The sequence below is a fragment of the Mercenaria mercenaria genome, chromosome 7 (assembly GCF_021730395.1).
Source record: "Mercenaria mercenaria strain notata chromosome 7, MADL_Memer_1, whole genome shotgun sequence".
Lineage (NCBI taxonomy): Eukaryota > Metazoa > Mollusca > Bivalvia > Venerida > Veneridae > Mercenaria > Mercenaria mercenaria.
Genome location: NC_069367.1, coordinates 56,424,138 through 56,439,008, shown reverse-complemented (window position 1 = coordinate 56,439,008; position 14,871 = coordinate 56,424,138). Strand labels below are relative to the sequence as shown.

Here is a 14,871-nt window from a genome sequence, read left to right as displayed (position 1 = left end):
TTTTTACGGCCGCCACATGGCACAAACAACGCTGCTGTGATAATTGAATAGAAAAATGGAAAACCAGATTACTCAACGGGACAAAACAAAATATTGCAGGATCGGTTTGATTGAGCCTTTTCATGGACGGTAGTGGAAATGCAAGCTACTGTCCACGCCCTCTAGCCGCGGTTTGAGTAGAACTCAACATTTACACATGTGATAAGTACAAGAATATAACTGAGAGACATCCACAAATGTATTCATACGGAGGTTCACATGGAATTGGAATGTAGAGAGTGGATCTGTGGTTGTGGAGTCTGCATATCACAGAAACTGCCAAAAGACAACATTAAAAAGTAGGCACCACATTCAAGGGGTAATTAAAAACGAAAATGTTGCAGGCTCAATGAAAACAATCTAACCATGATATCTAAAGGGTAGTGGATAAAAGGGCCTCTATACTTTGGTCCTTTCGGGTCTTCGCGACGTTCTAAGATACTAATACTTAGGTATTCTTAGACAATTGTTATACAAAGTGGTAAAGGTAAAGATAAGAATAAACACTGCACTATGCATATGATACATTTATTATGATGTAATAAAAACATTGATCTGTAAATGCAATAAAATGAAATTCAGGTCTGTATATTTACAAGAAAACAAGAAACTGTATAAAAGAAACAAATATATTGCACAAAACATAATGATTTTATAAAACAGAAAAAATGATATAGACATGATTATATCAACGTGTAGCACACTTGAACAATATTTTTAGTGTTTACATAGAATTTATATAGATGTACACTGTTACACTGCGCATGATGAAATATATATGCATAATCACACTAAATGAGATTAAATCACAGCACATTCATTTATCACAGCTAAGTATATAAGTAGCCAATAAGTAATATTTACAAGATTTAACTTTGTATTAAGATATAGCAATGAGATAACAAAAAATTGAGAAATACGCACTGACGTGCAATTTACAATGACTTCCAAAAAGCTATCACATACTTTTGCTTCAATAAGATAGGGTGAAAGGAATCATTTTTATGAAAAAGAGTTACTTCATTCGAAAAGAATTTCCCTTTCAAACACCGCTAAACTTCAGGTTGAATGGACTATATACTTTATTCTCCTGCAAAACATCTCTTATCTCTATGCAAGGAAAAAAACACGCATATTTACTACAGGTGAATTTGAACTTTTTCTCCAGTTAGTTGCAGATCAATGTTTTGACAAGAATAAATCAAGAAATGTCATGAGGAAGTTGGAACAATTTCAATATTGAAATTTCTTCACAAACAAACATATGTTTATGTAAATTGAAAGTCCACAGAATACTGATATACTTTGATAAAATAACTAATACAGAAATTATTCTGCTGTCTATATATGTCTCAATGTATACAATAAATGTCTAGACATGTGAGAAAACAAAAATACTATGAGGTATGTTAGCACCCTATTGCAGGTAACATAATATTATATGCAGGGTTACATTGGATTTACAATAACAAAAATCGTATTTGAATAACAAAGTATAAAAACAATTATTCAAATTCTACAGACACATGTTGAGTGAGTAAAATGGTTTATGTTAGATCTGTACATTTCTAAATCCTATAATATATATAAAAAAAGGACTAACATTAGCACTAAAATATCATTTACAGCGGCAAAATAATAATATATATACTTACTTTTACATAATACAAGCAAATTAACATTAACATAGCATATGCACATATCAAAATGTAAGAAAGATAACAACTTTTAGTTGAAAGAAAAAAAACATTCCCATTAATCATGATCATATGTATACATCAATACCTGCGGTCCCGAAAGCTATGTTACATGCATATACAAATAGGAAACATGTATATACGTAATACGTTATCAATTCCTGAAAGAAGTTCTTTTTCAAATCAGTTGATTGCCTGTATAATATGTCATTAAGCCAAGTATGTCCGCACAGTGCCTTTAATATATTTTCCGCACGAGTCGACCGTGCAATACCTCACAGTAGGTGCACAATCTTCACATGTAACAAGATGTCCGCACGGAAGAAACACTATGCTCACGTCATTTCTCCTACATTTTGTGCAGATTGACTGTAGCTTTAATTTCTGGTTTTCCTCTTTCAGTCTCTTCTGTTCCAGTAGCTGAGCTTTACCTAAAAAAATAACAAAGCTCCATACAGGGGAAATGTTAGTTTATAATTTATTAAGCTCTTTACAAAGAAATATTGAAGTTTTGTAATCACTCTCTAGTCCACTTCCTTGTAAAACCAGTAGGCTGTAAAAGTAAACTGCCGAGTCTTAATTATAATTTGATTCCAAAGCTTAGCAGTTGAACGTTATGCAACTTCGACATAAGATCATGCCATTTTTTAAAGTTACATACGAGGGTCTCATAATTGCAGCTCACCCTAGTTCCCAAACTTAACCATTAATAAAGTTTACAAATGTTGCTGGCATCCAAATGGCAACTAAGCTATTACGAGCGTTTAACTATGTCCAGTTGAACTGCAAACTACAGTCAAATTCAAAATAAAGTAACTTGAGAGAATGCGTAACTGGTGTACACTTTTATCAAGCTTTAAAGAACATTTTTTAAAAATTACCGTTATTGATACTATTTCACAATTACAACATAATCAAGCTATGCTATCTTCAAAGAACGTACCATATTTGTTTCATACTAAACCATTTTCCAGTAAAAGATTAAATTCTGCACCTCTGTATGCATACAAATGGTAGGTACTCATTTTCCAAAAGTGCCAAACTTTTGTGTGCATTTTTGAGATTTCTTGAAATGGTGTGCGGTAATAAAGTAAATAATAATATATCTTTGCGTGATTTCATATTTTTGAAATTTTGAAATGTTCATAATAACATATTGATATAACGTCTGATTAATTAAAAAAAAAACACATGAGGTAATTTTTAAGATATTTGCAAAGTAGCAAATTGCGGGTGTTAGTTCTTTCGTTAAGTATACATATGAGAGAAATTTAAAAAAAAATATCAAGAAAAAAGTGAATGAAACAAAAGGTCGAAATAAAACTGTAACAAATATTGTTTTGGAACTTTTAATTCAGTTTAATTGGCCATAATGTCTTCAACAAAGAGTTACTTTAACGTACGTATCGAAGTTTGTTCAGATGCGGCTAACCCACTTGTAACAGGAAACAAGGACGAAGAGTGTAATTTCGACAACATAGGTGGAGGTGCGGATAGTTCATGGTTTTCACTTGTACTGTCAGTATTCTTTTGTTCATCTATCTGTATCATAGAAAATTCTGGTGGCTTTTTAAACGTGCTTGTGCTGGTTTCTTCTCCCGCAGCTCTACAGCTGGTAAAAGGTTCGTCATGATTATCCACGGGTTCAACTCTCTCCTTTCTGTCATGTACATACATTCTTGCAGAATCGCGTTTCGATGTTTGCTCAGAAAATGCTTGTTTTTGCTGATTATTGCTACTTTCTATTCTGCGTGGAACCGAGATCTGTTCAGTATCACCTTCTTCAGTTTCAAATATTTTTTCCATCAAGCTGACTGCACTTATTTTCATTTTATCTGAAAAAAGTTAACGAGGATCTAAAGTTGTACTAGTATTTTTTAAATAAAAAATGCAAAAATGCATTCCGGTTTTGTTACACTGCTAATACAAAATGAAAATTGAATACTCACAGAATACTTGCGGGATGTGCATTCGTAATATTTTATATTTATATATTTTATTTTGTTGGGTTTAACATCGCACCGACACAATTATAGGTCGTATAATATTTCATATAGAATTGCGATTTATTTCACATGTAACTGACCAACTATTGCTGTAGTTGGTATGCATTTCGAAACAGTAATGAAAATATTAAAAACATATTCATGTATACCATTTGAGGCTGTGGTCAATCTAATTGCTTTACGTATGATGTCTGAATGGTAACCCATTTCCAACACACTTCGTGCAGCATCCGTGTGTAAGAGTCCTTCGGTGTCTGTAGTATCCGCTTGATGAAATTGTTCACCTAAAAAGTTATTGACACATTAAAAAAAAAACGATTTATAATATGTTTTAGCTTTTTTGAATGCCTTTATCAGATACAATCTTAAAACAAGAGAGGATATCGCACCTTAGAAGCAAAAACATATTAGAGGTATTTTCTCTTTCAGTTTATGTTGGTAGAGTTTAAAATTTTCTTCAGTATTACAAAATTACCTCTCTAATGAATTGGTCATCTAGATATTTAGGAACTCAGAAGAGCCTTAACGATAGTTTTGTGATGAAGATATTCAGTGCTGTGAATTGTTATAATAACAGAAAAATATTATGAAAAATTATAACTACCGCATTCTACCTGACATCCAGTTTGTTGCATTTTAACGAAGTGTAATTATAGATTTTATTACCAATTGATGATAACCAACTATAGTCATGTGTTTACTAATTGTAACCCGAGAGTTAATGTAAGGATATAGTTTATTGGCTACATTCAGCATATTTGTTCCTATATTTTATCATACTGTCAACTTTGATCAAAGTGTCTTTTCCTGCGGTTTACCACGATAGATTTATTCTGTAAAATTTTACAAAAACATGTCCGCGCTTTATCTCGAAAATCTTGAATCACTGTTAAAGGTATTTATGCATCGCAATAAATGTATAAAATAAATCATAAAATAAGACACCATTAATCTTTTATTTTATTTTGAAGAGCAATGTTTTTCAACATAGGACTGAATGTATACCAATTAAAATTTAAGTAATCGTTTTGGTACATAGTTCTTATTCACCTATTGCAGAATTTTCCCTTGCCATCTCAGATTGTCGAGTATAGGTTGTCTGCATTTGAATAATGTTACTTTGTTTAACATTTGCAGTACTTGAACCTGAAGACTCATTCGCCCGGGTACGCTCTTGACTGTTTTCTGTGCTAGACTCGGAAACTCTTTCATTGTGTTCATTATTTTGGCTAGGTTCGCGTTGAAAACTGTCGGCATCACATCTCTGATTCTGGCTTTTAATCGGTACGTTCACCTCAAAATTGCGAAGTAAAAAACTGCAATTAGGGTTCATTTGTTTATGCACATCTATAGGGTTATCCGTTTCTCTCCAGTTACTTTTCCTCCGTGCACAACAATAGCAAACAACTTCGTCTCCATTATTAGCATAGTAGAACCCTGCCTCTGCAAGTCTTGTTATGTACGGTTTATTTTCTCTAGGAAAGGATCTCAGAGTACAAAACCTTAGCATTTCATATCTCATAGTTATTTGAGGCGGGACCCTTTCTCCATCTGCAATTCTGTTTATGATGGTCATTAAAGGTTCGAAAGATTGAGTTGGTAATGTTTCACCAGCTGCTCCTATTGTGGATTCAGACCCATGGTTAAAGACAGGTAGCACAGTATAAATACTGTTTGATGCTTCCCACTCAAGTTTAAATACCTTACTTAATGAGTGGTCATCGTTTTCAAGCACATAATCTACTTTATATGAACCATTTGTATCGTTTCTATGTTTGCATTCCTCCACAGCTGGATTGCCTGACGATTCAAATTCATAAATATTGGTTTTCATATTAAATATGCAGTTGTAACCAGTTGCATAGTTTGTTTTCAAGGGTGTTTCATTATTATCCCTTCTATTATTGCTAGAGCTGTAAACAACAGTTTTGTCTGCTTCACAAGAGGTTCGTAGCCCTTCTGTTTTATGATTTTCTAAATGAACTTCTTGTGTAATATTTGAATTATTTGCTCCCGAATTTTGTTCTGATTGCAAAAGTTTGCAGTTTTTAGCTTGATTGTGTTCATCCTGAAAGATTATGAAGTACATAACATTAATTTTACTTTCTATTAGTATTTAATCAACAGTTTTGCTCTGTCAGACTCGACTCCAAGAATTAAAGGTTATAAGTAATGACACGTCAACGCTTTTTTTAGGAACAGCTGTTGTAAAAGGTAAATGTAAAATTAAGTTAAAAATAATTTATTAATTTCAAACGCTTCTGTGTTTATTTCTAGTAAAGATATTCCGCTGATTCAAGTATGAGTAACATGCAGTCTTAGAGTAGAAGCACTAAGGATATTTCTTAGAGCGTGTGATGAAATTGAAATTGTAATAGTACGATATATCTAAAAATACAGACCTGTTTTATTGGTTCACTTTTCGTGGAAGATGGTTTGCAGACTCCCCGCTTTATGGAGTACTTTCTTGCACAATAATCAACCGACTTCGTCGTCTGCTTTGCAAGTGGTGTTAAGAGAAGCACTAGAGCATTTATCAGTGTACCAGATGATTGATTATCAAAATATTTATTGACTTGCATCAGCCACAACTTCAGACATACAAGCATAACAACCCTTACTTGTTTTGTTTTCGCGTCATTCAGCTTGTTATGTTTGCTTGATGCATGTACCTGTATAGAAGAAATGATTTGACCGCCTTTGCAGGCATATTTTCTTTTTGATGTATTACGACCCATGTTGGTTCCTGCTTACGCTACTTTAGTTCATATGTCTGGAAAATGAAATAAAAGAAACATATAACGGAACGATAAAAGAACACCAGTGGCATTAGTGTCAAATAGCTTTCTGTAATTTGTACTGTTGTAAAGTCGTCCAGGTGCGGATATTTCATGGGTAGTAGTGGAACGGTCAAAACTATTTTTTGATGGATAATAGTTTCGACTTTTTCCAAACACCAAGAAAAAAGCTGCCCTATTCCATCTTTCCTTAATTTCTTCCGAGGGATACCTCAAGATTAAGTTCTAAAACACTTTTGATAGACCAGTAAGTTTGAAGTTTTACCCTAACGTTACCAGTGTCCCAGTTGTAAGCTTTCATCCACAAATAGCTGACAGCATCCACACTTAAAAAAAGAAGTAAAAAACAAATGAACTTAAACATATTGTATTCATTCAATAGTTACGGAGAACATAAATGTCGACCGGTATTCGAACCTGCAGACTCCTAGGGAAGCGGGAGGACTTGTGTCTTTCTATTAAGCTTTACGTACGGCATCAGAATTAATCAAAGCTTTGGGAAGACTGATGGAAGCGGATGTGGGCAGATTTTTTTTCCAGTTAAATTCTAATTACTGTGTACCATAATGCTACAGACAAAACAGAGAATGACTGTATTAACAGTTTATCTGTTAACGCATACCATGCCAGTTGTACAAACTCGATTTTATTAAACATTTCAGAGGACGCATTTTATCTGAATCAACGTTTGATGTAAAATAAGTAGCAACGCCAGCCAAATAACTGATTATACACACCTTTACAAATGTATACAAATTGCACTTTATATTTTTATTGTGCCATCAATTCGAACCCAAAAATAAAATATTACCATTAGAAAAAAAACTGTCAGTATGCATTTATCTATTGATAGTAAACCAACCGGTTGACATGATAATATTTACATTTTATGTACAAATAAGTAAAAGTAATACAGGACTATCATGCTTAATTCATCCATATCAAATAAACGTGTTTGTAACGATCTGCTCATGACAACCGAATGGTTAGCCTAAGTTGTTAATTCCTCAAAGCTAACTGAAACTGTGCAAGACTGAAACTTACATTATCTAAACTGCAGTCAGTGATGTAACCGTTGGCTGGACTACTACAGTGAACCACAGGATAGACTGCTACTTTAGGCTATACAGTAGTAAATAAATTTGCTATATGTTCTTTTTAAAATTAACAATCTTCTGAGAGCTGTAACACAAAACTACTAGCCTTATATTCTTAAACGAATTATAAACCACACACACACACACACACACACAAAGAAAAAAGGAAAAGCAGGGGTAATGTATCTAAGACAGACATTTTGTCTGACAGGTCAACACTAAGGAATAGCTTCCAAACTGACAGCTAAAATGTGAGTATGAACAAATGAGTAATAAGGGTCTTTACATTCCTACAAATGCAAAATGTCTCCTTAAAATGCTACCAAAATGTCAAATATAGGTCCACAATGAAATAAAAACAGGAACTGGCTTACATAAAACATGACAATGCCACTTTAACAGGGAAAAATTGAGGACTTTTTTCTTTCCGCCATTATCTGGCTAGCCCGGAAGTGCTTCTTAATTACCTTTTTTATTTAATACTATTGAACCTTTAAGAAAAAGTGGCTTTCTGCAAAAATGCCAGTTTTATTTATACAGTAACAGTAGTTATTTGCATGAAACATGCCAAGTGTTAGCTTGATAAAGGTGTAATGGCATTTTCAGTAACGCTTGTCACTGCGGCAGTTTTCCTCAAAAATACTTTTTCCGACATAACTTTTAACCATTTCTCCTAGTTGGAGCCTTATTGCCTTATTTTTCTATTTTGTACTCAAATCTGCCAGCAAATAACACACAAAGATTGTTAAATATACAAACTCTCTACTCTGATAGTTATGAATAGGTAATATCTAGGCTTTGAATATGCATTTTTGAAGAAAAAATACATCGTGAAAATGTGCTTTTTATTTATTTTTCACAATGAGATGTTCATTTTCTATCAAAATCTGACCACAATAGCCTATTTATACCCATATCTGGACAAATCTCTCTTTTTACCAAAATTGATGCTACAGGCTACACAGTAGTAAAAAAAAATGCAATATGCCCTATATAAAAATAACAATCTTCTGAGAGCTGTAAAACATAGCCAGGCCCATTTTAAAAAAACAGTTATTAGACTTATGCTCTTAAATGACCTATAAACCAACAAAACACCAAGAAAGTATGAGTCATTTACCTTTCAACAGAGATTATTTGTCTGTCAGATCAACACTATGGAATAGCTTCCAAACTGACAGCTAAAATGCGAGTATGAAGATATTAGTAATAAGGTTTGTTTACATTTCTACAAATGCAACAAAAAAAAAAAACTCCTTGAAAATGCTACCAAAATGCATCAGTCCACAATGAAATAAAAACAGGAACTGGCTTACATAAAGCATGAAAATGTCACTTTAACTGGGGAAAAAATGAAGGATGTTTTCTTACTGCCACTATCTGACTAGTCAGGAAGATTATTCATCCGCGCTGTTCATGAATGGAAGTATTTCATGTAAGCACAGGGACTTAAGCGTGTATACCCGCCTCCAAAACGAAGTCAGTAACTATATTTACAAACAATGAAACATATTAGTACGCAATGTTTTGTATGTGATGATGTTTCATACAACGTTAAAAACTGAACAGTTTTACTATGATAAATGTGTATCTAAATATTAATTTCATATGCATATATGTTGAAAACATGGTGGATCTAAAATAAAATGAATTTTAAAACAGTATGAATACAATGTTTAACAAATACAAATCAATGAAGTTATGAACTGCGAAAAATGAAATATCGACATACAATTGTTAGGCTGGCGATTTTCGCCAGACTATTATAACCATATATCGAGTTTCCACAAAGTTCAACAGGTGCTGAGACTGACAACACAAAATATAATTTCATGCACAATTCAAATAGTCCGCCACGTTTATCAGTTTTGCGATAGAGTGGTATAAAGATTGTTAAACTTAACTGTTTCAATAGATCTATTTGCTCAAACATGTTATAAAAATGTTTTATTTTTCTAACGGCAAATACTTGAAAGATAACATTAGAAAATATTACATAATGATGGTAAATTAATTCGCCTCTATGAATGAAATGTCCGTATGAATGGAACTTTTTCGTAACTCAACACTGTTGACCGCTTCGTTATGGATTATGACCCCGGTCTATAAGTAGCTAATTAAACAGAAACAATCGTCGATATGAGTTACACTGCACATTATTCGACGACCTGACATAACATGGAGAACAAGAAATATGAAATATCAATTAAAATGAACTTAAAGTGATATGAGTTATGTCAGGTCTTATATTTAGGGCTTAAGTTTTAAGAATCTATTTTTCAGATAATTTGTTATAGGTACTACGGGACGTAATCGCTGCGTGGAATTGCCACAGTAACATGAGAAGAAACAAAAGACCACATTATACCTTTTTTAAGCTATTTTTATACTAAATTCGTTTTAAATGTTCTGACGAATACTGAAAGATATAATGTAAAAAGTGCTTTGTCACCAATTTGCTTAAAGGGTGGGGGCGTAGATGTAAGCGAGTTTTGTTTAAACACAAGTTTTCAACGGTTTTCAGGTTACATTAAGATAGTGGACCCGTATTGGTAATGTTTAACAATTGCATTAACTTGATACAGTCCTGGGGCCGTATTCATAAAGCATCTTAAGTATAAGTTTTGACTTAAGTTTAAGATTTTACTTAAGTTTGTGGTGATTTCAACTTAAGTCTAAGTAAAAACTTAAGTTCTAGTCATAAAACAGCTAAAACTTAAGATACGTAAGAAATGACTTAAGTCAGAAAATAAAATAGCGTGGTGAGTACGATTAAAGTGTTGTTTTCAGATAAAAGCACTTTAAACATAATTGTGCATGTTGTATCTGTCTGAAATTAATGTTGTTTTTTTAATGTTTTCGTCCATAATAAAAAACAAGAATTACTTATTAAGTTGTTTTATGAATAACAAATATACTTAAGTAAAATAAATTTCTAACCTAAGTAATACTTAAGTAAATAATCAATTTCTTATACTTATACTTAAGATGCTTTATGAATACGGCCCCTGAAGTTAACATAATTTCGCACTATGATTCATCTTTAAACGTCTTTTACCGTGTAGTTGTTGTTTGTTTGTTTTTTTATTTGTTAATTTTGTATAAATTATGTCTTTTTTTCCTTCAGCTAAAACAGAGACAAATTTCAAAGTGATATTGCGCAAAACGATCGCAGAGAGTTCATTTTACCAAATGAGCCGCGCCATGAGAAAACCAACATAGTGGGTTTGCGACCAGCATGGATCCACACCAGCCTGCGCATCCGCGCAGTCTAGTCAGGATGCATGCTGTTCGCTAACGGTTTCTCTAATTGTAATAGGCTTTAAAAGCGAACAGCATGGATCCTGACCAGACTGTGCGGATGCGCAATATTGTCTGGATCCATGCTGGTCGCAAACCCACTATGCTGGTTTTCTCATGGCACGGCTCAAATATTGTTCTAAATGAAACCTCAAAGTATGGCGAAACAATTATAAAACACAAAATAAAATTGTCGATACCCCTGGTAACAATTTTTATGGGGAGCCTCGAGTAAAAGCATTTAATCGGACAGAAATTAAGCTCCAACTCTTAAAAGTTATGGCCTTGCTCTCTGCATTCATAAAGAACCATAGGGCAGAAGTAAAACCTACCTACCTACATTTCTTCCAAACTTTGTAAACTAAAGAATAAACGCAAAATCAAGAACTTTTACAAATGTAACTAAGTATTTTCAAAGATGTCTAAACATTCATCCTTCAGGACGAATTCATTTTAAGCAGCAAGAAATGGCTAATCAAATAAAACATTTCCGCTTTTGTACGACAGATCAATGATAATAAGTCTTAAAAAAAACAACAGCATATCTTACTTGAAAAAAGAAATATAATAAACAAAGTTTGGTCCTAGTGGGGCTTGAACCTACGCCCTCCTGAAAAATTAGTTTAAGTAATCTCATGGTAGGAATTGAATACTCTTTAAAAACAAGGAGTAAATTATTACGGGTACGTCAGTTTTCCTAACCATCGTATTAGGGAAGGAACATGACTAGACAATAATCATTAACAGTCCGGTTTATAGTTGGATTCGAGCCCAAAAGTTCCCTCATACCGACAAGAAAATCGCCCCATCTGATCAGTGTTCGTACATTCTTACATAATGTGTGTGTGTGTGTGTGCGTGCGTGCGTGCGTGTGTGGTTGTGATTGCATATCGAAATATAGATGATGCGTTTGTTACCTTTATATTTTATCTGATATTATGGCCCTCAATGTTTATTATCGCTTCTCGGCAATCAAATTATCCAATAATTACATTCTTGGTCGAAAAACTAGGATTATCGAATACCAACATAAATTTTCGAGCAAACACACAGGATAACGGGCTTAAACTATAGTTTACTCTCTTGAACCCATGTTTACGTCCGATAAACTAGGTTTATCGATTGAACTTTAACTTGAATACACAAGTTAATCAAGATGGTTCTTTACAACAGTACCCTATGCTCGCATTAGTTTGATATGAAAAACCCATAATATCTAAGATTTTGCAAACATCTTCCCCGCACAGTTTTCATTCAGTGTTTTGCGGTAGCCAGCCTTTCTGTACTTTCAGTACTTTGATTCTATTTATAGGCCTCACTACATGCGACTGTTATCTTTAAATAACATAACTGCGCAAATACAAAATAGCCTTTATAGTAAACAAAAATAACCAGTAAAACCTATAACCTATAAAACAGCGTAGATACAGTCATGGGATTCTTATCACCGCCACCTGTTTATGTTGTAATTAATTGCAATAATAAATAAACCCACGAGAATGTTGCACAAGTGGTTGCAAGTAGTCTTTGTATCAAACATAAATTACTGCAACTACTCTAAATGAACGTGAACATAGAAAAATAAAACATAAATATGTCAAAAATCATCTACATTTGTATAGGTAATATAATATAAGGCGAACAGTTTGTATTAAACTGAATAAGATATTTTATTTTCTATACAAATGTACGTACAGTTCGATTACTAGGCCATACGTGTTTACATGTTTTCAAACCAAAATTTCTTTACTTACAAAATGACCTTCAACTCGCGTTTTTCTTATACAAGACACACTAAAATATGTAACCCTGAGTTTAGGTTACTAAACGCAATCTTTAATGTTTACAAACATCATGTTTACGAAAACGAACTGTATGCACTAAAGTCGTAAACATACATGTATTTTATATTTGCCATCTAAAACTGACAGACAATATAATGAACTATTTAAGCAGTGTTTATGTTATATATTTTACTTTTTTTTGAAATAAATAAGGTTGGGACGATTTTATTATGAGATTGGGTGTGTGGAGTAGTGGACATTAAATGATCAAACGTAAGGTTAATATAGAGGTATTGTAAATAGCACAGGTAATTGATCACTAAGTCTACATCGTAATGTGATTTATGGAAATGTTTATCTTTAAAATGTATAGCGCTGAAAGATCGATAATTTAAAAATAAACTGCAAAATACTTTAAATATACTAAGTGTTTAATATCATGAAAAAATGCAAATAAATTGTTAATGTCATTATATAATACATACTTCATATATCCGTCAACACTGTATGTTCACAAATATAACAAATATTTTATTTAGTTATTTTTATCATATCAACAATTATATTCTCTGTTCATGTCTCATATCAGCAGTAGATTTAACAAGCCTTTACTGACCCGGACTAGAGAAAAGGTTTTTGGTTTATTTATAGACATAGACGAATGGGAAACCAATACCTACGCAATTCGTTCGTTCGCAATATTTACCAGAAAAAGTAACTAGATAATTATGTGCCCTTAGTACAATGGCGCCAATATTAGTTAAGTTTTTGTTATGTAACCCTTTATCAAAAACTCCTCTACAAAATGCACAATCTTTCGGCTTTTAAAGGTGGTCAGTCACATTTAATCAACATTTAATGACATTTTTTACTTTTTGTATAATTATTCTGGTAGAGAATTATTTAAGGAATAAAAAGACCGATTACACAGAGTTAGATTCCTATTTGAAATGTATATTTTATTATTTTTATAAAAGTTTGTAATTACTCCCCTTTAATATGAAAGTATATAAAAAGCTGGGTATTTCTTTTTATTTCGATACAATGTCTAGTTTTACATTTGCATTTGGTAGACATATCAACTATTGAACAATCTGAACCAAAATGCAAGTTTTAAAGCTGTGTGTAGCTTCTGAATTCATTTATTTCCAATCTATCTTGGTTGCGCAACCAAGATAGGCAAAGGGAGGTAATAATAATTTTTCAAACTTGCGTTTCTAATGAATTCCATCTAAATACATAATTTTTAATGCAAATATTTTACAAATATATTACAATATGTCTAATATTTATACATTTCCTTAGGCAAAGTATGTTTATCAAATTTATACTTATGATAAAATAACTCTATCTTGGTTGGGCAACCAGGATAGGAAAATGAAATTTTAAAAATACCTCCAGTGAAAATCTAATTTGTATTAAGTGTTAAGTGAACATAAATGAGTGTAAATGATCAGATGCTAAAGTTTCGAACAAATCCGTTACATGGCCAAAATCTGATTATCCACCTTTAACCCACACTAGTACTGGCGTCATTGTCCTGAGAACAATATCTAGTTTACTTTATTTAAGTGCTTTTTCTGGTATATAAAGGGTTTGAAATGATGAACCACTGGAATTGCTTATTCCTAAGGAATATAGAAAAAGTGTATGTACCAAGAGGTAATAGCTATTTCATTAGCCTATATTAGAGAGATTGTCAACGTTTAAATTACAAGCGCTGCCTGCTGACAGAATCAATCTCACTTTATACGACTGGACGAAACTGTAAATGTCCAGCCAAAGCAAGCATTAAGTCGCCGGCAGGAGCTGGTGGCTATATTTGCTGCAGGCTGAGCCGGTGACTAGATTTGATAAGTTCTAGGGTTTTGCTCATGGTATAATAATCTTTATAAAATGTAAAACATTGCAGCGAAGTATGATTATACTATTTTAATGAAAAATAAATAAGATAAGTAAAATATCGCAGTAATATAAAGCTTTAGTTTTCAAGGCTGAAACTAGTGTTTCATCTATCTTTTAGATATTTTTTGCCTGAATATCAAACACAGTAATTTATAAATTTCTATATCACTGCAAACTATGGCAGAAATATTCACGAAAAACCCTGTCAATGATATGGTCGATGGAACAGTAGAAGTTTCAAAACA

At 32.7% G+C, this 14,871-nt stretch overlaps 1 protein-coding gene across 1 annotated transcript; it reads right to left on the bottom strand.

Annotated features, from left to right (window-relative positions):
- Positions 1-550: 550 nt before the first annotated feature.
- On the bottom strand, positions 551-13,331 carry LOC128558285 (baculoviral IAP repeat-containing protein 3-like). Its single transcript, XM_053547203.1, has 6 exons — positions 13,207-13,331; positions 6,145-6,515; positions 4,793-5,810; positions 3,892-4,026; positions 3,140-3,571; positions 551-2,167 (listed from the first exon to the last, which is right to left on the bottom strand). Exons 2-6 carry the CDS (start codon positions 6,478-6,480, stop codon positions 1,947-1,949), a joined length of 2,142 nt encoding a protein of 713 aa, XP_053403178.1. The 5' UTR covers positions 6,481-6,515; positions 13,207-13,331; the 3' UTR covers positions 551-1,946.
- Positions 13,332-14,871: the final 1,540 nt, after the last annotated feature.